This window comes from Gadus chalcogrammus, chromosome 12 (assembly GCF_026213295.1).
Source record: "Gadus chalcogrammus isolate NIFS_2021 chromosome 12, NIFS_Gcha_1.0, whole genome shotgun sequence".
NCBI classification, from domain to species: domain Eukaryota; kingdom Metazoa; phylum Chordata; class Actinopteri; order Gadiformes; family Gadidae; genus Gadus; species Gadus chalcogrammus.
The window spans coordinates 30,671,963-30,698,724 of record NC_079423.1 but is presented as its reverse complement, the minus strand read 5'-3'; the positions used below and the strand labels follow the sequence as shown (position 1 = coordinate 30,698,724).

The 26,762-nt window shown below is 47.8% G+C and overlaps 1 protein-coding gene across 3 annotated transcripts; it reads left to right on the top strand.

Moving 5' to 3' along the window:
* The first annotated feature begins 1,267 nt into the window (after positions 1-1,267).
* On the top strand, positions 1,268-26,475 carry atp8b3 (ATPase phospholipid transporting 8B3). Of its 3 annotated transcripts, XM_056604666.1 has the most exons (31): positions 1,268-1,341; positions 2,120-2,177; positions 5,090-5,183; positions 5,251-5,338; positions 5,730-5,796; positions 7,660-7,751; positions 8,257-8,370; positions 11,355-11,453; positions 12,185-12,246; positions 12,843-12,915; positions 13,220-13,290; positions 13,469-13,560; positions 14,130-14,288; positions 16,367-16,455; positions 17,174-17,367; positions 17,960-18,168; positions 18,668-18,699; positions 18,912-19,068; positions 19,395-19,583; positions 20,019-20,131; positions 20,701-20,868; positions 21,313-21,424; positions 21,576-21,651; positions 21,864-21,987; positions 22,481-22,667; positions 22,779-23,002; positions 23,111-23,194; positions 23,517-23,741; positions 24,229-24,367; positions 24,932-25,062; positions 26,059-26,475. In XM_056604666.1, exons 5-31 carry the CDS (start codon positions 5,763-5,765, stop codon positions 26,323-26,325), a joined length of 3,516 nt encoding a protein of 1,171 aa, XP_056460641.1. In that variant the 5' UTR covers positions 1,268-1,341; positions 2,120-2,177; positions 5,090-5,183; positions 5,251-5,338; positions 5,730-5,762; the 3' UTR covers positions 26,326-26,475. The 3 variants fall into 3 exon arrangements, with proteins under 3 accessions (XP_056460641.1, XP_056460643.1, XP_056460642.1); XM_056604668.1 differs by lacking the exon at positions 5,090-5,183; XM_056604667.1 differs by lacking the exons at positions 1,268-1,341; positions 2,120-2,177 and having other exon boundaries at positions 4,951-5,183.
* The last annotated feature ends 287 nt before the right edge of the window (positions 26,476-26,762 follow it).

Sequence of the window (26,762 nt, the reverse complement as noted above, 5' to 3'; positions counted from 1 at the left end):
TTTCATGTAAATGCATGCCATTTATCAGCAGGCTACTATACATATGACTCCCCCACACCTAATAACTGCACACTTAAAAGAGAAAAAATGAAACAACAGACTTTTGTTTCCAGGTTCAGACGAACATCAGCATCCAGGAGCATCAATCTCGAGGTGAGCAGAAGTTTCTGGGGCCAGCTGCTGCTTCCCCCCGCCTACTCCAGGGCCATGTAGAGGGGCAGACGGGGGTACAGGCCCGGGTGGGAGAGGTACCCCGACCCCCAGGGCACCATGGGCTGGTTCTGCCAGGCCGGGTGATGCAGGGGGGGCATCAGCCAGCTCTCTGGGCGCATCACGGAGGCGGGGGCGGAGGAGATGGCAGGGACCGGGAGCAGGGTGCTGGCGGGGACGTGGTGCGTGGTGGGGCCCTGCGGCTGGGGCGGAGCCTCGGCCCTCTTGTCCCCCGTCCGTCCGGTGGGGCTCCCGGGCTCCCCTTTCCCCGGGGAGGGGGTGCAGGCGAAGGGGTGGAACGGGAGCAGCTCCTGCTTGAAGCCGCCCTGGGACTTCGGCGGCTCCCCGGGCTCCTGCGCCAGAGCTCCGTCCGCGGAGAGGGGCGGCCAGCCGTGGCCCAGGGGGTAGGCCCCCATCTCGTGCTGCCCCCTCCCCAGCACGAAGGCGTCCCTTCCCCCTCGCCCCCACCTCCCGCCCGCCTGCAAGAGGGTGGACACCGGGTAGAGGTAGGGGGCCGGCGGCCGGGGGGGCAGGCACATGCCGGCGGGGACGGAGCCGGCGGCCGCGTGGGGGCCCCTGGCGCCGAGGCTGAAGCTGTACTGCAGGGCCAGCATCTCGGCCCTCAGCTGGGCGTTCTCGTCGCTCAGCGACAGCAGCTCGCCCTCCATCATGAGGTCGTTGAGCCGCCGCTTCTCCCTGGAGCGCCGCGCCGCCTCGTTGTTCTTCTGCCTCTTGTCCCAGTAGCTGGTGTCCTTCTTCTCGGCCGGCGTCATCTCCCGCTTGCGGCGGAGCGCGACGGCGTGGCCCGAGTGGCGCGGGCAGGAGCGCAGCGGCGCGCGGAGCAGGTGCGAGGCCAGGGCGGAGGGGCGGGGCGCGGGGTAGAGGAGCCGCACCGCGGGGCTCACGCCGCCGTCCTCCTCGCCGCCGCTGCTCTCCACGGAGGAGGTGGAGGAGGGAGGGTAGGAGGAGGTGGAGGAGGGGGGGTAGGAGGAGGGGTCGAAGCAGGAGGAAGGGCAGGAGCTGTCCCCGGGGCCCGAGCTGGACATGATGTCTGGAGAGCGACGGCAACGGCGGCCGACTGGAGGATGACGCTGTCGGGTTTCTGCTTCTCAGTAACAGCCTTTTTTTTTGGTAGGTGTTGATAGTTGAACAAAAAGCGGAACCACAAACTCAAGCACTCTTTTTATGAAATGTGGAAGGGTAAAAGTTCGAAATTACAGGGAAATTATAACTTCTGGAATTTAACTCAATTATATTTCTCGTTCAACTTTTACTTTTCATGTCTAACTAATATCTTTAATACTTTGTAAAGTATATTTTTTACTATTATTCTGACGATTGGTACTAATTTGTCAATCTAAGTTCCTCTATTTTCCTGTACGACTTTCAATCAGAAACGCTGGGAAATAATTATATTTTTGTAACCATAATTGTCTTAACTGCATAAGGCTAGATAAATTAAACTCTTGAGTTTAGCTACAATTTTGGAATGTGCAGGAGCCTTTTTTTTCAATTATAGTGTACAATTATATCTGTTGCAATACATCCTCAAACCTTACCTTCTAATCTACCTTTTCTAAACTAATATTGCGAAAAAAAACTAAAAGCTTGGAACATTGCAACATTGCATGACAATCAAAACGAAACTTACTACTACTTATTACTTTCCGAATTAATTTTCTATATTAAAAGTAATATATGTATTGATATATTTAAAAGAAAAAAAAGAATCAAATTTGCTTCAATTATTATATGCACATACCTGTTCTTAATAGAGAGCCTTGAGCCTGTCTTTGAACGATTAGCTATTTATTTATAAAAGAGCATGACGCGGTCTTGTAGCGCACTTTTTTTTTTATTCGAATTGAACCAATGGGGTTGAATGATTTGTCTTCTTCGTCCCCTACAGTATTGGGACCGTAAAGCGGAAATCAAAATCGTGAACGTGGTCACGACCTAACCAACAGGTAATTCAGAAATGACTCAACTGTCCTACTTTCTTTCCAACGCTATTTTGTGGTCGGTTCAGTGCACGACTGGCTTTTTGATACCCCAATAGAGATATATTCGCATATATATTCGTATTGAAGGCACTATTAGACGAAGCGAAAAAAAGAAATTATGTAAGCAATTTCCCTTCAGAAATTGTAGAATATTTGTTTATGAAGTAACCACCATAGACAAGAAATTGCCTAATGCATTTAATTGTCTGTTATCTTTCACATTTCTGTGAAGGATTTATTAGTAATACATAAATTGAATCTCTTGATAACAAGAGAAAATAAAACAATTTATTATGAATGAATTCAAAATATGCCTATGTATTATCACACATAACATTATATTCTCTGACTGAGGCATTATGGGTTTGGTTTTAGCATAATCTTTTGCCTAATGTGAATCTCGTGATAGATGTTACAGCCACCATTTTGTTCATTGTGTTAAACGCCACATCCTCTGTACACCACAATAAGGTTGCCCTATATGTGTTTTATTTCCATGCAATGCGTTGTGGTGAATCAATGCTGTTTGTGTGCTAAACTCAACGAAAGTTAACCATCCTCAGGTAAAGTACCCAAAGGGACTCAGAAGTAGGCCTACCCTAACGTATGCAGAAGAAGGCAACAAGAATGCTTTCCCTTGATGATAATACTTAAATCAAACCCATTTTTCTGTGTTTTTTAAAGTTAATGCCCCACTTTGAGATTGCATCCCTGCCAATCACTAAACAAACGATTCACACTTGATTAAGCAGTAAATAGTTGTCCTTATCACGCACACACACACACACGCACACGCGCACAGGCACACACCACACAGGCACACAACCACACACACAACCATACATAACCAACCCAGATTCGCTTTAAATTAGGCTTTGATCTGAAGTAATAAGAGAACTCCTCTGCAAGCTTACAACAGACTTCAATACACTTTTCTCACATCAAACCCTGACACAGTGAATGATTGCGTTGTGGTGCGGTGCCTAGTTGGTAACCATTGTTCAGGAAGTCCAACACAAGCTGTAGCGTGTGTGCGTCATCCAATGGGCCCTTTCAGGGGTCAGGATGGTCAGTGTGCGTGGGACACTGTGATGTCCTCACATTGGTGTGAAAACAGCTTCTGGTGTTCCTCATGCACACGTACACACAGCAACTCCTCACACTCAGAGAGAGGGACAGAAGTGTGACGAGAGGTTACCAAAGATCCTGTGAGATACCAACCATGAGAAAGCGGCATTGTGTGTGTGTGTGTGTGTGTGTGTGTGTGTGTGTGTGTGTGTGTGTGTGTGTGTGTGTGTGTGTGTGTGTGTGTGTGTGTGTGTGTGTGTGTGTGTGTGTGAAGTTGACGCCTCAGAGAGGAGAAGCGGATATGGTCGTAATGGCTCAAAAAATAACAGAAAGAAAAGATAGATATTAAGTTTTATCTTTTCATTCTCGTGTTCTTTTTTGAGCACGCAGCTCCCCGAAAGGTTTCAGTTCTCGTCGAAGAGTGTGTCATCATGGACAAGTCAATTCATGTTAACGTTTATTCAATAATCACACTTTTATTCACTTTGGGGTCATAGCAGGAATCCCATTAATAACGCATCATATAGAATACAGTTATTAAAATGTCAAGCAAAGAATTATCAAATCAGCTGTTTTTAATGTCATACATCTGTTTCATTAGAACAGATGTATGACATTAAACATTAAACATTTAATCTACCAATACAATTTCTGCAGGATTTGTAGTTCTCTTTGTAGAACTTTTGTGTTGTGTGCTCATGTTTAGTTATAAACTATGTGCCAATGATACCACAGTGGTCTGAATCCTCAATGGCTTCCTAGATAAAACACTTCGCGTTCATCTGTTGTGATGTATATTGTCTTTATAACTTAAAATAAGAAACATTTAGAAATGACAGACATGCATAATGACTTCCTTAATCTCAAAACAAATTAACATTGTATTTGTATCACACATTGAAGTTGTTGCTTTGCTTTCCCGTGAGTTGACTTGTTTGGGTCTTATGTTTAGCTTATGTGTTGCCTCGTACAGAAACACGGTGAATAATATTAAGAACTTGGTTTCACTCCGCAACACGGATGTATGCCGTATGGTTCAAGAGTGCAGCTGAATTGAATGAAGAAACTAATTCCCGTAATTAAAAAATTGTCAGAGCAGATGCATCCTCTAGACAAGGATGAAAAGTAAAAAAGTAAAACGGCATAGTATAAACTAAGTATAAACACGGGTGAGGTATGGCAACTGAAACAGTTAAACTGTGGTGGAGAACCATGGCCGGTTGGTTGGCCTTAACATCGGTAGCAACCACCATAGAAAAAGCACTAGGTATCATTCTGTCAAACCGCCCTCCTGCTGCCCAACCTAGCTGTAGAAATAGATACCCAAAGATTGTCAAAGATATGGAGACCCACATGCATGCACACACTCTCACGCACACGCACGCCTCGTCAGGAATTGGTATGGGGGCTTTCTGGGTGTGGACCCATACCATACTCGCATCCGGAAATAAAACAGACAAGGTAACATAAAACCACATTACGTGAGAATTGAACCGAACAGGCAGCTGACATCAATTCACAGAATTGTTTTCTTCTTCTTGCGTTGGTCCTTTTTCTCTGATGTGTTCCTGCAATGGATGATGACGTCCAGTAGATGTCATGAGAGTCATAAGACAAATACAGAGGTCTGAAGCGTTGCCTTTATTCAAATGTATCAACGCTCAGTTGATAATATATGAACGCTTTTTATCAGATTTGTATCGATTGGATTTGTATATCATGGCCCACCTCACTCCGAAAGATCCTGGAGGATAGAAACAGTGTTTTTCGTGACATGTGTACTTTGTTCCATTGCTAATCTCCCCAAGGGACCATCGCCTCCAGGGGGAGGAAAGGTGTGTTTGGGGTGTGGCCTCACGGAGGAAGCCCCTGAAGGGCAGGGTCGGAGGGAGCCCGGGCCAGGTGCGTGTCTGTGTGTGTGAGCAGGCGAGTGAGTGATGTAAAGAGGTTAATGTGCGTCTGTGCTCAGTGTTGACATGCAGCTCTTGTCTCGGGTGTGTAACCTGGTGGACGCGGATGCACGGGTGCAGTAGACCCGGCCACTCGTAGGATCTCAGGTGAGCAGAAGGTTTGAATGTCGTTGTTTACTCTGAACAGCCCGTCCTGTTCGGCTGGAATTCATGTCTGCTTGTTGATTTATGAAACATTTAGCTGGATTTGCGATGGTGTGCCTGCAGTCTATTTACTTGCTTATATTTCTACCCAGAGGGGATTTAGTTGCTCAAGATTTCGTGAACTGTGTAGTTAACTGGTGGTTCACATGATAACCTGACATCAGTTAATGAGTACAATACTCGTGGACCACTGACACACTTACACACACACACACACACACACACACACACACACACACACACACACACACACACACACACACACACACACACACACACACACACACACACACACACACACACACACACACACACACTATGTTTTTGTCCTTAGGTTTGTATCATCGTCTTCTCTGTGGCGGACGTCATGGCGATTGGGGGCAATACGAAGGCAGACCTGGGTACGTAGCTTCATATTTGCTCTGATGATGATATGTTCAACAGCCATCCCTCCTCTCGCTTGTGTGCTTCTACTGGAGCCTGAGGGAAACTTTCTGTTTGACTAGTTTACTAACACGACTGATTAATTGCTTGACATGCAGAGATGTAAATCAGCAAATCATATTCAACTCGCCCCCTCTGGCAGTGAATTCGCAACCTACATTGGGCAGTTGGCGAGCCAATGACTGTACGACCCTTCCACTGTAGTTCCCCTTTAATTACTGGGATAACATTGCAGGGAGCGCAAGTGATTTACACCGTTCACACTTGCAGCTACGTTCAGCTTTGAGAGTTTAGCGTCTCCTATATAGAGCATACGAACTTCCCGGGGTCGGTAGCTTACCGTAAGTATTAACAGCAAACAGATCCACGAGTTTCCATTATGCGTTTACATGACACTGCACATGCTCAGACTGAGGCGCGTGTCTAGATTGCGGTTCTGTGTGAATGGTTTGAGTTGTGCGAAGAGCAATCTGAATTCTGATCGCTGTGCATCATTTCATAAGTTGCTACGGTTAGTGTCACAGTTTTTTTTAATAATTGATTTGAGCGCAACATTAGCCTTCTTCTCTGTAACTCATTGCTCAGTTCCCGGTTGTATTAATGTCTGTATGACGCGACTGTCAACTGAACACACATGTAGCGTATTGCTTATTGAGCCGGTCCATTCCCATCGGCGGGTTGATGCAATACAACGTCCAGACTGCTCCAGATAACCGGTCATCGTCCTCACCATGGGATTCCGCTGGCCTTAAGAATGTAATAATAATAATTCATTATATTTATATAGCGCTTTTCATTGACCCAAAGACGTTTACAGAAGGGGGGGGACCTAACTCACCACCACCAGTGTGTAGCACCCACCTGGGTGATGCACGGCAGCCAATCTGCGCCAGAACGCTCACCACACACCAGCTTGAGGTGGAGAGTGAGGGAATTGATGAGTCAGCCAATTGTACAGGAGGATGATTAGGGGGGCCAGATTGAATGAGCCTGGTTGGGCCAGGACACCGGGGAAACCCCTACTCTTTGCGATGAGTGTCCTGGGATCTTTTATGACCACAGTGAGTCATGTGAAGTGTAAACGCAGAATGGAAACTTGTGATATTGTTGATTTTGTCTATTTGGGCTTACTTGTGTTGGAATAAGACCCATTCACCCAATGGGTCACCATAGAAAAAGAGCCTGGAGATAAGAGTTGATTCTTATTCTTATATTCTTAAAGGGGACATATTATACCACCAGGTGTGAGTGTGATTAGCCTTAGAAGCCGTTTCGAAAGTCAGCATACATCTAGGTGGACACGCCCACTAGTGATCTCATATGGGGCAGATTTTCGAAACTGCTTGTAAGGCTAATCACAATCACACCTGGTGGTGTCATGTCCCCTTTAAGCATAATAACGCAGACCTATACAGAGCGGTAAGTGAAGTCATGTCGGGCGCGTCTGGGTTAGGCAGATCCAACACAGTAATGTGAACCTGCAATCCATGCAGCATGATCCAGTTTCAGCTGTTTTTATTATTATTATTAAATGTAATATGTTAGGACAGAATGACCAGTTATACTGCATATTTCATAAGTAACAGTGGTTACTTTGACGCTAGATATTTTTATTTTTTTTCTTCTAGAAGTCACACTCAGTGTGACCGCACACACAAAAAAACAACCTGAAAACACTTTGGAACGAATCCTATTGGACAATGTACATACAGAATGACCAGACGGTTATACTGCCCATTTCACAAGTCACTGTGTTCAACATGTAATGACGTATATCTGTCGGGAGCCACTGCCTCTGACCTGGGGCCCCTGTCTGACAGAGCTGACCTGGGAGGTGAGGGCCAACTGCCGCCAGCGCTATGCCCGCGGCCGCCGGAGGTCCTTCCTGTGCTTCCGCTGGGGCCAGTACGCGGTAAGGCTCTCGGCGGACATGGTAACCTGACCCACTAGACTAGTTGGCATGCTCAGGGACCCAGGAACTGCTTAATTGGGACATCTCCTGTCTCCCTTGTGCAACCCCCTCTCTCTCTGTCTCTGTCTCTGTGTTTCTGTCTCTGTGTGTCTGTCTGTAATTCTGTGTTTCTGTGTCTGTCTGTAATTCTCTCTCTCTCTCTCTCTCTCTCTCTCTCTCTCTCTCTCTCTCTCTCTCTCTCTCTCTCTCTCTGTGTCTGTCTATAATTCGGTTTTCCTCTCCTTATGTGTACCTCTCTGTATGTTTCCATCTCCTTCTATCTATTTCTCAGAACGTTTCTCTTTTTCTCTTCTTCTCTTCCATCTCCCTCTCTGTATCGTTCTTTCTCTCTCCGTCTCTCTCTGTTGTATCTCTTCATCTCTCCCTAACCCTCTCTCTCACGGCCTACCCCAATGAAGCCATTCTTTCTCTTCCCGGGAACCCGGACCAACTGCCCGGTTGCCAGGACAACACTGTGCGCAGCTATAAGTACTCCCTGCTGACCTTCCTGCCCCTGACGCTGTTTGAGCAGTTCCACCGTGTTGCCAACATCTACTACCTCCTCATCGTGGTGATGCAGGTGAGACCAGTGGGGCGGCCAGGGGAATAAGGTAAACTCGACAAGGTGTTTCCAGAAGAAAGCAACAAGGCTGGTTACATATACACCTGCCTTTGTTTATCCTTGATGCCTTGGCGACAACACAATAGACAAGGACAATGACAAGTGAATGATTACCGCCTAGACTCTAATTTATACCTTACAAACTGTGAGTTGTGTTTCATGTATTGTTGACAAACTCAACAAGTCAACCCACATTCCATAACCACAGCAGTGTCCGAGTTACTGCTTTAGATCGAGTCTCTGAGTTAAAAAAAGAGTATAAATAACCCTGTTGTCGTTGGCTTCTAATATTTGAACTATGATAAGCCAGTCAAAGTAAACTATGTTGCACACCTAAAGTATTTTGCTTAAGGCGATGAAAGAAAGTGAATGAGACCCAGAGAAACACGCGTTCTAATGTTTAATAGGCCTATGCATTGGGCTCCAATATATCACAAACATTTAATGAACATTTTATAATATAGAAACAGTATATCAGCTCTGTTTATAACGGCTAAACAAAATAAGGAATCAAGCCTCTCTGTCCATTCCAAAGACATTCCCCTGATGGAAGGATAATATGAGAGACTGATAAGAGTGTGTGTGTTGGGGAGGGCCCCCACTTTGAGGCTCACCTGGCTGGGACTTGTTTGATGGAGGGGGGCCCTTTTTACTCTTTGTCTCCGCTCTCTTTACTTCCTCTTGTGCTCTACTTCCTCTTACCACTCATGCTTTTCTCTTCTGAAAGTGAACAGTTGTACGCTGTGGTTATGTCTACATTGTAGTGTTGTCGGCAGTGTTGTTTTCGTCAGGCAAGACGAAAACGAAAATGACGTCGTCAGACCCCTTTTTTCCATGACGAAAATGAGACTAAGACGAACGTCACCAAAGCCATATAAAGACTAAAATGTGACGAAAAATGTAGACATTTTCGTCAGACGAGAACTAGACGAGACTAAATTGTTAGTGAGAGCATGTGAGCGGAGCGGAGCGTGGAGCGGGTGGTGGAGCGGAGCGGAAGAAATACGTTGGAGCGGGTTGGAGCGCAGAGCGGTTTTAAATTCAAAGGCCGGAGCGGGGATTTCACTCCGCTCCAGTCCGCTCTAGTCCGCTCCGTTTTTAACTGCTTCTAGCGGCTTACATGTAGGTGGTTCACGTAGAATAGAATGGGTTTCAATTGGAGCATCCAAGCAACCTGATTGGATAAAACGCGTCACGTGAGACCCTTCCACCCCCCCCCCCCCCACCCCCCGCAACACTGGCTCGTGTGCTCGCGCGCAGCTGCGCCTGCACGCACACGGCACACACACACACTCATACACTACAGAGAGAGGCTGGTGGACGAGTTTTCGTCGGACTTAGGCCCCGTCCACACGAAGCCGATTTCATGGCGAAACCGCAAAGGTCTTGTACGGTTCGGCCTTCCGTCCACACGAAGCCGGCGAATCCGCTGACCGAAACCGCAAACTTCTGAAACCACCCTCGGAGGTGTATTCAAATCTACCCGGTTTCGTTTTGGATTCGTGTGGACGCCTGAAACTGACTGAAACCGCAAACCATGACGTCATCGCCCCCCCCCTTCGATCCTCTAGCCAATGACTGTTAAGCCCGCGGAGTCTCACCCTTTATGCGCATGCTCGCCTCTTTTCTTATTTATTTTCCTTCTGGATTTCTGTAGCAGAAGCAGCGCCCCTTATGGGCCTGGAATGTGTACTACAGCGTTTCTACAGGTCTACCCGGTTTCGCTTGGCTTCGTCTTTACGGAGATACTTCGAAACCGGATAGATCAAAACCGTTACGGTTTCGCCCGTTTCGGCTTCGTGTGGACGGGGCCTAAAACTAGACTAAAACCTTTTGAGTTTTCGTCAGACTAAAACTAGACTAAAACTTTCAAAGATAGAAATGACTAAAATGGGACTAAAACTAAGAAGCATTTCGTCAAAAAGACTAAGACTAAAACTAAATCTAAAATGCCTGCCAAAAACAACACTGTCGGTGGGTGTTTTCGCTGAATTCGAAACAGAACTTCAATGTCGAGGGTCAGAGTGCATCAGGTTCCACTCACTAATGAAACACTTATTCATGTCACAAAAATCATGCTAGCATTTCAATGAAGTCTACCTTTGGGCTTTTGACACAGAAAAATGAAAACATGAAATGGTTTGGACTACTACAATTATTTCATATGAATCAATTGTTAAACCGGGTTACCAATCACGTTGCTTTTCTCTTCCATGATATCATGATCATCGTCTCCATCCTAGTGGCCTTTCCATCTTAGTTTCCGATGTGTGTGTTGTCTTTGCATTCACCGTCATTTTACATTTCAGGGCATTTAGCAGGTGCTTTTATCCAAGGCGAGTTACAACGGTTAATACTAGTGCTGTCAAGCGATTAAAATATTTAATTGCAATTAATCGCATTAATGTCGCAAATCTTTTCTATGCTAAATATCCCTTGATTTCTTTGTCCCATACATTTTTCTCATTTTAATGCTCTTATCAACATGGAGAAGTGCATCGGCTTGCCTTGTGTAAATGTTTTTTTATTGATAACAACATTGGCATATACTGATCAAAACAGGACGATACAAAAGAAAATGCCTATAGTGCAATTAAACCATGAACATACAAACATACTGCCTTGAACATAGCAGGCAGGCTACTGCTTCTTTGTTTTGAACCAAAGAAAAAAAAAAAAAAAATTGCGTTAATCGCGCGATAAAAAAATTAACGCCGTTACAATTGGTTTGCGTTAACGTAGTTAATAACGCGTTTAACTGACAGCACTAGTTATTACACACATTGACGGCGGAGTCAGCAATGCAAGGCGACAGCCGGCTCGTCAGGAGCAGTTAGGATGATGTGTCTTGCCCAGGGACAGCTCGACAAACGTTAGGACACAAGTCAACCTGCTCTACCTCCTGAGCTACGGCGTTCCTAAGGGTCACTAACTGTTTTCAGGCAATTCCCGCCATCGCTTCCCTCCGCTGGTACACCAACGCCATCCCGCTCATCCTGGTCTTGACCGTCCGAGGGCTGAAGGACTTGGCTACTGACCTGGTGAGACTCCCACTTCATGTGGTGTGTGTGCGTTTGTGTACATGTGTGCGTTTGTTTACGTGTGTGTGTTTTGTGTGAATATCCAGACACGTATGTCTGAACATGCATCTGCGTTCTACATGTACTCACACTCTGGTTCCTGGTTCCTTTCCTTGGTTCCTTTCCTCTATTGTCCTCATTGACTCCTTGTCCTCTCATTGATGAACCAGTCATCCTAGTAGCATTCATTTTCTCTCCCATCATTAAAGCTTTTCCTTTTAGGTGTGTGTGTGTGTGTGTGTGTGTGTGTGTGTGTGTGTGTGTGTGTGTGTGTGTGTGTGTGTGTGTGTGTGTGTGTGTGTGTGTGTGTGTGTGTGTGTGTGTGCTTGTGCGTGTCGCTTTGCATGGAGAGTTCTCTGGTTAAGTGCACCACTGAGTTACGGTCGTTAACAGCTCTGGCTGAAGCGCTTGCCTGACCCCTCTCTATTGACTAATCATTTAGTGGGGGGGCGTAAATCTCCCCGCGGGTGTCACTGCAGAGCCCCATAATGGCATTTCCCCATCCTCTCCCTTCTCCTGCTCAACCTTTCACGGCCGTCCTCACCCCTACTTACGCTTGCTTCCCGCCTTCCGCTCTTTATCACTCTCTCTCACTCTCACTCTCACTCTCACTCTCTCTCTTTTATTTTTTAGATGTATACACTGTCTTTGTTTATCAATCCCCGTCCCCTTATCCACCACCCCCCACCCAGGCCCGGAGGAAGAGTGACTCCCAGATCAACTCCCGAGCCAGCGACGTGCTCGACTCGAAGAGGTGAGGGGGAAAGGCGCTCTCCTACCAGGGCTCCTCCCCCACAGCCACTGCCCGGGAAACACGTCCTTAATGAAGCTCTAATGAAGTGTGAATGAGCGAATCCCCAGACAGTCACCCTTGGATACCGGCTGAACAAGCGCTGTGTCATTCCCCGCGTTATAATGTGTCACAGAAGCTTTGGTATTGTAGCGGCGGAGGGGGGGTTGTTAGTGCTTCTCAGGCCTCGGGGGGGGGGGAGTTATCCCAGAGGACTGTCTCTCTGTCACACCTACCACTCGGCCTCTGGTTCTCTGTCCCCACACCGCTTTGCATGCTGGGGGGAGAACCGGTAACGCCGGAGTTGGCACATTCAGGGAAGAACTACGAGGGCCGCCCTTGCAGTAGACTTTTTGCATCAATCCATTCATATTAAAATCACTAATACCTTTTTTAATGAAATATAATTATCAGCCAGGACCCCAGAAAATATATAACAAATATTGGCTTTGTGTTCCAATCCCATTTCACCCCGTTGACCAACGCGGTGTCTGTTTAACAGAGCAAGGCTGTGGATACTCTCTCCAGAATGTGTTCTTTCTTCTCCCCGTCATGTCAAGCTTCTGCACAGTGCAGTGGAAAGACCTCTGCGTGGGAGACGTGGTGCGCATCCACAAAGACCAGCCCGTCCCTGTGAGCATACTTCCTAAACCTCGTACCTTCTCGCTCACAAAACACTGTGTAACTGGGTCATTTCTACCCAGTAGTTCTCGGTTCTCGATTAGTTCTTCCCAGTAACTTAACCTGAAACACGGACCGCTTCGACTCAAATACTGTACGAAGGGGGATTCAAGTTGCATTATTCATTTGAATTACTTCTTACTAGCGGGTGCCATTTTGAATGGCCCTTTTCAATACTGGACTAAATCACTTAGCTGGATCAATGGTGTTTTATAATTACACGTTCTCTCTCGCTTGTATTTCCCCCTGATGCTAGGCGGACCTCCTGCTTCTCTGCAGCTCAGAAGAGTACAGCCTGTGCTACGTGGAGACTGCGGATATCGACGGGTACCACGTAGCATCACGTAGCTACTTAGCGTAGCCACTTGGCGTTAACACACACATCGACATCAAAACGCTTGAAGGAAATGCGACGGCAGCCAAAACGATGATAATATGGGCAGGGTTTTGCACTTAGAAAAAAATAAATGATAAAAAATGAGGTGTGAATGTGTATTGTCCACAGAGAGACCAACCTGAAGTACAAACAAGCCCTGTCCATCACACACAACGAGCTGACCAGTGAGCCCTCTGAGAGAAGCCTCGCTGACTTTGATGGTATGTTGTGTTTGTAGTCTTGCACTTTCAATGCTATTATTCCAATTTATTGGAAAGTGTTATTCAAACCGGATTGTTTGGCCCAATCCCATTTCTACGCCTTACCCCTTCCCCTTCCCCCTCCCCCCTTCCCCTTCCCCCTTCCCCCTCCCCCCTCCCCCTTACCCCTTCAAAACAAGGGGGAGGGGTAAGGGGTAGAAATGGGATTGGGCCTTTGGATCACATTGTTTTATGTATTCATTCCAATTAGTAATAAATACATGCCTGTGGTGAGCCATTCCCTCTGCAGAATAAATCACATTAAATCAATTAATTAGAATATTATTTTTAGATATATTTTATTAAAATAAACAAATAGAAATAGGCATTTATTTTTAAAGGTATCCGACAGATGAGGCCTTCCTTTAAACCAAAAAAAACAACAAATGATTGGTTTTAACCATAAAATAAAAAATCTAAGGACCACAGGTCACACCGTCCGGTTGGCTGACGTGTTACCAAAGATCCTTTCATTGTCGACGGGTCGTTCACCATGACAACCTCTGCCCCCTGCCCTGCCGTACGTACAGGGGTGGTGTGGTGCGAGCGCCCCAACAACCGGCTCTACGCCTTCAGGGGCCACCTGCGATGGCGCGGGGAGGACCACGTGCTGAACAACGACCACATCCTGCTCCGAGGGACCGTGCTGCGCAACACGCAGGTCGCCTACGGCCTGATGATATACGCAGGTACGGCGTGGGGGTCACATCGGAAGCTCACCTCAGAAACGGCAAGCCTAGTGTGTTGGCCCAACTTCTGAGGGTGAAATGGAGCAGAGCCAGGGCCGGAAACCAGGAATTGAACGAGGCAGAGTCAAGCCTGTTTTCCTTTTTCGTTCCGGAGGTATTCTGACCAAGAGAATATCATTCGACTGACTGGATAAATCTTTCAGAGTTCGATTTCTTTAAGTGTATTGCTACAGTGGCCAGTCTACACGGTGTCGTAGAGTTTTTCTTTTTTTTTTAAGATTACTGCGAAGTAAACTGCCCAGTTTGTGTTCACCAATTTTCAGTGACAGATCCTGGCCTCAAGCAACTTGATCGTTCGACCTGTTCAACGTGAATTTAACTTTAAATCTCTTGTCAAATTGTGTATTGAAAGCGGTCCGTGAGATAGTGATGCAGAGAGATGTTTTCTTAACAGATGGGAGCGGTTGAATATATACAGAGTGTACATCTAGAGATGGTTTACAATACAGGACGGCTAGATTGACAGGTTCTCGTCTAGATGGACTCTAACTAGCTGTTAGCTGTTAGGTGGTAGCTGGTAGGGTTAGGGCGTGGAGGCTCGTCAAATCTCCCCATCAATGTTAACACCTTCAAATCGTGAGAGGCTACAAAGGGATCCTGTCGGCCTATAGTACAATGTGGGGAGTGTAAGGGATTAATTTCATCCTGTCTGCCTGGGAACCTAAGGTATGCAAAATGAGGAACATTTTAGGTCACATTAGATAGAGATAGCAATTTATAGTCGCCAAAGAGGAAATCCAGACAGACCCGAAGGACGCTTTTCTCGTTCATCCTCTACCTACTTCAGCTGCATATTTCTAAGACCGATTATTCATTCTATAAATTATACTAATGATGGACATCACCTATTCCCGCCTCTGCGGTCTCCCGTAAAGGCATCCTAAGTTCCTAATTGGCGGCCACAGACATTCTCTGCCCGTGTATTTTAAGTGATCATTGATCCAATATTACAGGATCTGTGGGAAGTGTCATGTATTCCACCATGATGACCCTTTCAGTTCTGGTAAAGCCGATCAATAGATCAACTACATGCAGAGATGGCTTTTATGCCATTCATTGGAAACTATGTATTGGCATGACCCCTAGTTCAGCCCTATAACTCGAACCCTGATCACACATCCGGTTTTGAACTGCTCATGACCAAGGTTGACTATTGCATTAAGATCTGAAGATAATCGTATCCTGCCTATTCTCAGGTAGTCTCACTGGCCCCAATATTGTTTGTGTAGAAATGGTAAAGGTGTGATGCCGATACAACCAGACCACCATGAAGTGTTGTAATGCAGCTACTGTTCAAAATTCAGTTTTTGGAGGATTTCTACCTCACACGACACACAGATAATTAATAATGAGCCATTTTATTCATTACCATCAAGGACGCCATGTTATTCGCCAGGGTTTAAGTGAGTTCTGCTGCAGATGATGGATGTGGGGGTTGGGGTAGGGGGGTGGGGTGGGGGGGGGGGGGGGGGGGGAGGTGTTTGGAATCTCTCAGTAGCTTGCAGAGGATTTACACCAAATCCCGGCATAAGACAAAAGAGCACTTCATTGATTTCCATAGGGAAATCATCTAATGAATAACCCCCTCCCATTCCCCCATCCCCTCCCCCTACTCCCCTCTGAGGTCAGAGGTCATGGTCAGACACCCAACAACCCCTTGGAGTTCTCTGGACGGATTCCCCCCCTCAAGGGCGGCAGAAGTGGGCCGTCCCTCCCCCAGTGGTAGTGGGCGCGGTGGTCTCATGCGATGGTGTCGGTTGTACCGTGGTCTCACGCGATGGTGTCGGTTGTACCGTGTTCTCATGCGATGCTGTCGGTTGTACCGTGGTCTCATGCGATGGTGTCGGTTGTACCGTGGTCTCACGCGATGGTGTCGGTTGTACTGTCGTCTCATGCGATGGTGTCGGTTGTACCGTGGTCTCATGCGATGGTGTCGGTTGTACCGTGGTCTCATGCGATGGTGTCGGTTGTACCGTGGTCTCATGCGATGCTGTCGGTGGTGTCCTGTGTGCCACCAGGTGCAGACACTAAGATCCTGAGGAGCTGTGGCAAGCTGAGGGTGAAGTCCACCCACGTGGACCGGCTGCTGAACAAGATGGTGATCGGGGTTAGTTGGCACCCAGCACAGCGTGGGATGACGGGAGGGATGATGTGATTGTATTAGGGCTGGGGAAAGATTCAACGTTTTAATAGCGATTAATCGCATGGTATTGGCGAGTTAACCCGCGATTAATCACACTTTCTTTCACAATTCTTTTTTAAATCCACTCCAATTTAAATTAAGTGAGATTATCAAATGGAAAGACACATTGTCATTGATACCAAATGTACTTAATATGCGAAAAGTAGACCAAGTGATCTCAAGGGAGTTGTATTGACTCACTCAGTGTGGGTTGAATAGGAAATTTACGGAACACCACAGATTTGGGAATTGTAAACAGTTAGGCAAGGCAAGGCAACTTTATTTACATAGCAGTTAGTTAAATAATATAATTGTAAACCAAAAGTTACTAAGTGTAGTTAAATTCATATAATTAGCGCCACAGATTTGGGAATAGTCTCTTACTGCAAGTATAATTTAATGTAAAGTAAGTGGAACTAAAACCAAAAATGATTTCTGATATGAATGTTGACACTCACACACATTCAAAATCAAAGTAAAAATAAATAAATAAGAGAACATGCGTTAATGCGTCAATTTATATTTATCACGTTAAAAAGTGATGGCGTTAACACGTAATTAACGCGTTAACTTGCCCACCCCTAGTTTATATTTATACTCTTTCTATATCCGACCCTGTGTCCACGTGGCCGTGCCTCTCCAGATCTTTGCGTTCGTCCTGCTGACGTCTCTCCTCATGGCGGTGGGTCACGGTGCGTTCGAGAGCCAGGTGTCCCGCTTCATCCCGGCTCTGTCGGCGCTCACGGTGAACGGAGACCCCGTCTACTCCGCCTTCCTCACCTTCTGGAGCTACATCATCGTACTGAACCCCCTCATCCCCATGGCCCTCTACATCTCGTAGGTCCAAGACACACAGACACACTAATACTAACCACGCACGCACGCACACACATACATACATACATACATACATACATACATACATATACACACACAGACACACTAATACTAACCCCACACACACACACACACACACACACACACACAGACACACTAATACTAACCACGCACGCACACACACACACACACACACACACACACACACACACACACACACACACACACACACACACACACACACACACACATACACATACACTCACACACACACACACACACACACACTAATACTAAATAAATACACGCACACACACACACACACTAATACTAACTAAATACACGCACACACACTAATACTAACTACACACACACACACACACACACACACACACACACACACACACTGATACTAACTGCATGCACGCACGCACGCACACATACATACAGTACATACATACATACACACACTAATATTAACTACACACACACACTAATATTAATTACACGCACACACACACACTAATATTAACTACACGCGCACTATCATACCACACAGCGTGTCGATATCGTGGCTGTTTCCCCCCTCCAGGTTCGATGTGATCCATGTGCTGCACAGTCTGTTCATCAACTGGGACGTGGAGATGCGCTGGGAGAAGAAGGACAGCCCGGCTCGCGCCCGCAACACCTCCCTGAACGAGCAGCTGGGCCAGGTGGGCCACCTGCTGAGCGACAAGACGGGCACCCTGACGCAGAACCACCTGCTGTTCAGGCAGTGCTGCATCGCGGGCCGCGTCTACGGTACGACGCCGCCCTAGCAGGCTAGCTCCACTCGGCACTCTGACCCCAGCCTCGCTCCTTCTGTGGGCGCAAAGGAAGGGGACTTTAGTGTGTTTTTGTAATATTTAATATATATATATATATATGTGTATGTATGTGTGTGTATAGAATTATTTATTTCTCAATGGGTAAACAGATTACAAAAACATAATAGGAAACACAAAAACAGAATAAAGTGCTCTTCCATCTACTCTGCTAAATCATGTAGGATAGAACCATCCTCCCAAGAGGCCTACTGTCTCCCCATATTTGCATGATCAGAAATGTCTATTAGATCGGAGCGATGCAAAACTTGCTAAATCCACAAACTGAGGCAAACTCTGATACTCTGTTCTAAAGTCAGCGAGTCAGTTGTTGTTCTATGGGCTAGATACAACAATGGTGCTTTTGTTTATAATATTCCAGTCCATCCACTCTTTGAGACCTGGAGATTAAGTTGCTGTTTTTGTGTTTGCTGTAGGTGATGCGTCAATTTCCGTCGAGGAAACGCAGGTAATGATCCTCATTGCACTACATCCTCGTTCCAGAGAAACATCCTCCCTTCCTCTTCACACGGCTCCCCTTCGTCCTAAAACAATACTATTTCGCCTGTCCGTCGCAGAAACACAACAACATGGAAACATTCTCTGTTTCAGTGAGCCACTGTGGTTCCTATGGCTATTTGCATAGCTCCCCGCAGCGTCTATTTCCATGTGTGTCCACAGCAAATGGACCTGAGCTGGAACCCATTCGCCAGCGGGCAGCTGTCCATGTGGGCCCCTGAGCTGGTGCAGTTGCTGAGGGCCCGGCAGTGTCCGATCGTCAGCGAGTTCTTCACCGCCCTGGCCCTGTGTCACACCGTCATGCCGGAGCAGAGCAAAGGTTTGTGTTCACAGCGACATTGGCCCCGCATCTCTGGCACAGGTGGGCTCACGTCACCGTGTGTGTGTGTGTGTGTGTGTGTGTGTGTGTGTGTGTGTGTGTGTGTGTGTGTGTGTGTGTGTGTGTGTGTGTGTGTGTGTGTGTGTGTGTGTGTGTGTGTGTGTGTGTGTGTGTGTGTGTGTGTGAATTTGACTGAAACCCGGTGAAAGAACACTTTCACCGGGTTTTCACACTGAAACAGTGTGTCTGCGCTTGTGTACTCTAGTGTTTCTGTCTTGTCCAGCGTCTCTTGTGTCTATGCACCGCGTGGCGTGGTGTTACCGTAGGTGCCCTGCTGTACAAGGCCTCCTCCCCCGACGAAGAGGCTCTGGTGGGGGCGGCCCGCGACCTGGGCTGGGTCTTCCACTCCAGGAGACGGGACAACCTGACCGTGCTGGAGCTGGGGGTCACCCGGGAGTACCAGCTGCTGGCCACGCTGGAGTTCACCAGCCAGAGGAGACGCATGTCCATCCTGGGTGGGTGAACCCCCTCCCCCCACACCCACCCCCACACCCACGTCACGCTAACGCTAATGCCAATGCTAATGCTAATGCTAATGCTAATTCGGAGGGCTCGCAGCGTTCACTCTGAAACTGATTAGTCTGTTAAGTACCTCTCTGTGCGTCGCTGATTGGGTCCGCCCACAGGAGAATCTCATCTCACCTTTGACCCCTGGTTTTGCTTACTGACCGTTCCTACCCCCCCCCCCCACGTAACCCCGTCCTCCTCTGGAGTGCTATTGGAGGAGGAATTCATTATGGTGATCGTACCATGTGTTTCTCCTGGCTTGGTGTGCAGGAGGAGATGTTTAACTAGGGGTGTGTGTGTGTGTGTGTGTGTGTGTGTGTGTGTGTGTGTGTGTGTGTGTGTGTCTGTGTCTGTGCGCGTGTGCGTGTGTGTGTGTGTGTCAGTGAGGGACCCAGAGGGGGGTCTGAAGCTGTACTGTAAGGGGGCTGACATGGTGATCCTGGAGAGGCTGCAGGCCGGCTGTCCCTGCCTGGAGAGCACCGAGAGAGCCCTGGAGGTGAGGCGTAGAGCACGGAGAGAGACCGCCTCCCACGGGATGAGCCAGGCTCTGACTGGGCCTAATGGGGCTTTTATCCACTCAAACAGGGAGATCATACAGGGGTTAAGATCTAGCCTTTTATTAAAGATTGATATGTTGGGCATCTTCTGGTTTGGGCCATTTGTACTAACCTTTCCTAATAACTGAGTGATCATGTTTATGATAGGTCTTGTACATTACGTGCTTTGTGTGCATACAGCGTGCCACAGGGTTCCTCATGCGAGACATGGCATGCCACCTTTTTGACAAGCATAGGTTATGCGTTTAGCTTCCTCTCTCGGCAGCGCAAAATGGAATAATAAAATCCCATGATGCATTCCGATGTAAAAGCCCTACTGACGATTAAACAAGCTAACCACTGGTTGTTGTCCTCACAGTCGCGTTCCCACGTAGACGTCGGTCTGATACCGCCATCCACCCATCCACCACAGCCATGCATACGTTGGCAAACATTATCAGCCCGGATAAGGTGCCAGACGGCTCATCCACAAGCTAATGTAATAACATCAACGTCGTTTGTGTCCCAGTCGTTCGCCCAGACGTGTCTGAGGACGCTGTGCGTGGCGGTCCGGTGCGTTCCGGAGGAACTGTGGGAATGCTGGAGTGAGGTCCTGACCGACGCTGCAACCATGGCGACCGGCGAGCGTGACGCGGTACTGGAAGCGCTCCACGGCGACATGGAGAGCCAGCTGCTGGTGGGTTCATGCTGGGTTGTGCAAATGAACCGATGGACCGACATGAGTAACCGGTCTAAAATATTCTCTGCGGTTTCATAGTATGTTTCTTATGTGAATATATTATGTTCACATATTATTATATTTTAAATAAGACCTCATGTATGTTTCCTTTTTGTGTTTTTCCTGTTGTTCATGTTAGTGCTGTGTTTTGTCCTCCATCTTGAATGTGAAAACTTTTCATAAAATAAAAAAAGCTAAAAAAATTGTATTACTCTCTGCAGTTAGCCGATTAACGGTTAGCTGTTGAAATCCCCGATCCCCGAAAGCAAATTGGAGGAAGCCCCATAACCCCAATCCCACTTTATCACAAAGTCTCTGCTGAATGACTAAATAGATAAAAAAATACGATACACCTACTATGCAGCGAGGACGTCTGTGAACCTGTGGTGTCCCTCTGTGCAGTTGCTAGGGGCAACGGCCATCGAGGACCGGCTGCAGGAGGGCGTGCCCGAGACCATCGCGTTGCTCAGAGAGGCGGGCCTCAAAATATGGGTGCTCACAGGGGACAAAACAGGTATTGTGAGTTTTCGAGTCAAAGAGGAAGCTCGGATGTCTCGCCTGCCGTGCTTCATATAGAGGAAGTCTCGCATGTCTGAACAAACAAAGTCTTCTTGTTTCCCTCGCTCACGTTCCCACACCGCCCCTGTCTCTGCTCCCCCTTTCAGAGACTGCAGTGAACATCGGATACTTCTCCAAACTGCTGGATCCTGATACATGCTTGCTAGGAGGGCAGGAACTGAGGTGATACACGCACGCACGCACGCACGCACGCACACACGCACGTGCACACACACACAGACACAGAGACACACACACACACACAGAGACACACACACACACACGCAGAGACACACATACACACACGCAATTAACGCACGCATAATATACACACGTACAATTAATGAAACACACACACAACACACCCTCTGATCTCTGTCCGTCCGTCCCTGCAGAGAGGTCCTCCGGTCTGCGGACCCGGGCTACAGCGCGTCCTCGTCCAGACAGGGGAACGCCTGGTGCGTCAACATGAAGACGGCCAGGGCCAAGACAGCTCTAGTGATCTCTGGACCCGAGCTGGTAGACGTCTCAGCCATAAATACTCCTCTAGGCCTAAAAAAATGTTTTGTTTGGTTCCGGTTTCCGACCGACCCTGTCAATTTATGTGCGACCCAAATTATTTTATGAGCTATATAAAAAATTTAAAAAAAAATTATTTTTTATTTTTTTAATGCAAACTATAATTACGTTTTGGTACAGCACCTCTTCATTCTGCACAAGGATGAGCGAATTTTCTCGTTTTTAAATGAAAACAACCTACCTATCATTCGCTGCTGCTGGAAAAAATAAAATAAAAAAATTCCCTACCTACCCATGACCTCAACTGACAACCAGCAGGAACCAAACTTTAATTTTTTTAGGCCCTGTGTAGATGTATATCGGTCAGAGAGAGAGAATATTTACATCTGGTCTAAGTCGATGCTTTTATCCGAAGCGACTTACAGGCTTAGTTGTATTTGTATTTGGTCGTTTCTTCGTTTTGCTCACTCTGTCGTGTCTCTCGCCGCGCCAGGCAGAGTTTGTCCAGGAGCCAGGCACGGGGGCCAAGCTGATAGGGCTGGCCGCCCAGTGCCAGTCGGTACTGTGCTGCCGCGTGACGCCGGGACAGAAGGCGGACATCGTCACGCTGATCAGGAAGTTCTCCAGCTCCATCACCATGGCCATCGGCGACGGCGCCAACGACGTCAACATGATCAAGAGTGAGGAAGGAGGCTGATTGGTCGATGCTCATAGATACCGTCAGATCTCGGTTCTGGGTTGACTCCGCCTTCGCCTCACGTTTCCTTTGACTTCCTGTTTCCCTCCGCCAGCTGCTCATATCGGCGTGGGGATCGCGGGCGTCGAGGGGGGCCAGGCGGTGCAGAACGCAGACTTCTCATTGGCCCAGTTCAGGTTCCTACAGCGTCTCCTATTGGTCCACGGCCGCTGGTCGTACCGCCGCGTCACCTTCTTCGTGCTCTTCTTCATCCACAAGACCTGCAACTTCGCGCTGGTCAACATCTGGTTCGGTTTCTTCAACGGCTTCAGTGCTCAGGTTCGGCCCGGTCCTCCGCCACCAAGGCTCCCTAATGCTCACTGTTACCTTTCATTCATCCACAAAAACATCCCATAAACATGAACTCTTGTGCTCCTTTTGCCGCAGTCGATGTATGAGAACTGGTTCATTGCCATGTACACCTCGCTGTACACCTCCATCCCCATCCAGTTGTACGCTTTCTTCGAGCAGGTGAGAGCCGATTCATTTCGACCTCCTTTGATGTAAAGTTCCTTAATCACGTTTTAATGTCTCACATGGCTTCACAGCCACAGGCCCACATCATACAACACACCCTGACTCTTGAGGCCCAATCCCATTTCTACCCCTTACCCCTTCCCCTTCCCCCTCCCCCTTGTTGTGAAGGGGTAAGGGGTAGAAATGGGATTGGGCCTTAAAAGCACTCATGGCAAAAAAGTATTTATCATATTTAGATTTGATGGTGATGATTAGTATTATGTTGGGGTTCTGTATTCGTGTGTTGAGCATAGCTCCTGTGATTCCCGCTCCTCAGGACGTGAGCGCAGAGAGCAGCCTGAAGAGTCCCGGCCTGTACCGGCCCGGCCCGCTGAACCACCTCTTCAACCCACTCACCATCGCCGCCATGCTGGCGCAGACCCTCTTCTCGTCGCTGGCGCTCTTCTTCATCCCCTACGGCGTGTTCCACGACTCGCCCCTGGACTACCAGACCCTGGCCGTCACCGTCAGCATGGCGGACATCTTCTGCGTGGACGCTGAGGTCAGTCCCCAGGGGTTTTGTTGGGTTGTTCATCGGTGGATTGTAGAGCGTTGACGATTCATGAGATGGGCTCATACTTTGTTCCTGAATCACAATTACGGAATGAATACGGAATGAATACAATTGAAGGTAGAAAGGTCCTTCCCACTATTAAAGCCCTCACACACGCACACACACACTCTCATACACAAATACACACGCACACACACACAATGACATGCAGTGTCGTCCGTTCCTCTCCACTATCAAAGCCCTATTATTTCTGATCTGTTTTTTACTACAACGTGAGGCTTACTATTTTCAACCTCAAACCCATTCTGTGTGTTGGAGTGCTGTTGAACGTGTGTGTGTGTGTGTGTGTGTGTGTGTGTGTGTGTGTGTGTGTGTGTGTGTGTGTGTGTGTGTGTGTGTGTGTGTGTGTGTGTGTGTGTGTGTGTGTGTGTGTGTGTGTGTGTGTGTGTGTGTCTGTGTGCGTGCGTGCGTTCAGTTGTTGCTCCTCACCCGCCACTGGACGGTGTTCAACGCCGTCTTCCTGTGCATCGCGTTCGGCTTCTTCTTCATCGTGTCGAGGATCACCCAGCAGCCGCGGCTCTTCCAGCTCGCCCCCGCTGACTACTTCTTCGTCGGTACGCCTCGTACAATATATAATCATTTATATATACACAATACCATTAGTAATCCCCATAAAATGTATGGTACAAACCCCATATTCCATACACTAGCATATTTATGTATTGTATATCTTACAAAATAAGTACTTTCTGTGGTACTTCTCCCCCCTCCCCTCCATTGCAGTCTTGGCTCGTGATCTTTGGTTACATTCATATCCACCCTCCTGTTAAAATGGTAAACAGACTGCATTTATATAGTGCTTTTCTAGGCAGCGGCCACTCAAAGCGCTTTACAATATGGCCTCACATTCACCCATTCATGCACACATTCACTCTCCCACGCCGGTGTCAACCATGCCAGGCGACAGCCAGCTCGTCGGGAGCAGTCAGGGTGAGACGTCTTGCTCAGGGACACCTCGGCACTCTAGGTGGAGCCGGGGATCGAACTAGCAACCTTCCGGTTACCAGCCAACCCGCGCTTCCTCCTGAGACACATGCCGCCGGTTCTCTGTCTATACCTCAACACTCGCTGATGGCGGGAGGGGGGGTCCTCCCTACTCTGTGTGTACCGCTCCACAGGGGTCTCTGAGAACGCCTTCGCCAACCCCCTGGTGTGGCTGACGGCGTTGCTGGCCGGCGTGACCGCAGCGCTGCCCGCGCTCTTCGTCTTCGTCCTCAACGTCCTCCTCAGCCGCCCGGACACACACAGGGTACGCCCCCTGCACTGTGCACACAGTATAGTATCTACAGTCTCCAGTATGTGTAGAGAGAGAGGCATTCTTCACAATAAGGGTACCGGAATTAATTATTAATTAAGTAAGGGATAATGCCCGACGAGGTGTCCATTATGTAAGGGATAATGCCCGACGAGGTGTCCATTATCAGGAATTAATGGACGACGTGGAGGCGTGAACCGTCCGACGCGAAGCGGAGGACGGTTGCCTCCGCGAAGTGGTCTGGTCTGACCAAATTAAGACCATTAATTTATATTTTCATGCGTTTTACAATCCGAATATAAAGTTTTCCACAAAACATACATTTGTTTGCCTGGTTACGCCTGAGGGTCTGACTAATACCCGGAACCACCATTACACGCCGGTTGGGTTCTCATGCAACGGAAACGTTGTTCACTCCTCCAGTAATTAGGACGGGCCATAGCTACGACTTTAGAACGGGAGGTAGCGGGAGGTATTATAGTCCGCTCAGCTTTGTTTTGTTTCCCGTTGCTATGGTTACTACTATTTTAGAGACGATACGCCAGCTAGCGCATTAATTGAGAACGGTAAACAGACAATTTGACGGAACTACTTGTCCAGGTGTCCGTATATCAGGAGTTAATGCACACCCTGCATCCAATCAGAATCGAGTATTCCCGCAGACCGTGGTATAACATTAGTTAATGCAGTAATGAGCGATATTGTTTCGCGTGAGCAAAGGGGGTTAGGGTTTGTGGGTAAGGGTTATGGGTAACCCTAACTCCAACCCTGTTAAATAATGTAGGCATTGATATTATAATGATGTATTAACACAATAATACCGAAACATGAGCACCATTGCTTAACATAACTACTACAAGTTGACTTTAAAATAACTGAGTTAATTGTTAGTACATGGTTAGTACTAAGCAAGTACAAACACACTCTGGATGTTTGTAACGTAATTTTTACGTTATTCTGGGCTGCCCGCTTGTTGCCGTGACGACGCAGGTCCACTCCCTCGCTGGTCCCCGGCCCGTGGAGCTGAGGTCGAAGGTCAGGAGGATAGACTCGGGGCGACGCCCTTCCGGCGTGGCGTCTCGGGTGTCGTCGAAGGGGGCCGCCCCGGCCTCTGGGGGGCCCCACCCCCACCACCCCCGCGGGCTCCCGCTGCTGGAGGACAAACCCACGGTGGACGGGTCGGGCATCGAGCTCAACGTGCCGTTCATAGGGCGGAAGCTGCTTCCTGCCATCGGGAAAAAGCCCGACCACGACTGATGACCGCTGGGGTTTATTATTTTTATTGTGCTTTCGAATGCGTTGACAATTATCCTTTTTCTACGATAGGGTAGACTATAGATTAGGTTGGACGTAACACTCGACCAATCTAATGTATACATTTTGTTACTATGTAAATACAGTTATATACAAAACGAAAATGTCTCAGCATTCTATTTGTGTGTGTGTGTGTGTGTGTGTGTGTGTGTGTGTGTGTGTGTGTGTGTGTGTGTGTGTGTGTGTGTGTGTGTGTGTGTGTGTGTGTGTGTGTGTGTGTGTGTGTGTGTGTGTGTGTGTACGAGCGTGTGTGTGTACGAGCGTGTGTGTGTACGAGCGTGTATACATGCATGCGTGGGTATATAAACAAGCGTGTGTGTGTGTGTGTACGAGCGTGTGTGTGTGTGTGTACGAGCGTGTATACATGCATGCGTGGGTAT

What these genes read in the sequence shown, in the direction of transcription:
- atp8b3 (XM_056604668.1), top strand. Translation starts at nt 5,763, where the DNA reads ATGGCGATTGGGGGCAATACGAAGGCAGACCTGG. An exon ending in CCCATGGCCCTCTACATCTC is followed by an intron (nt 17,368 to 17,959) that starts GTAGGTCCAAGA and finishes TCCCCCCTCCAG; the next exon opens with GTTCGATGTGATCCATGTGC. An exon ending in GCCGCCCGGACACACACAGG is followed by an intron (nt 25,063 to 26,058) that starts GTACGCCCCCTG and finishes GTGACGACGCAG; the next exon opens with GTCCACTCCCTCGCTGGTCC.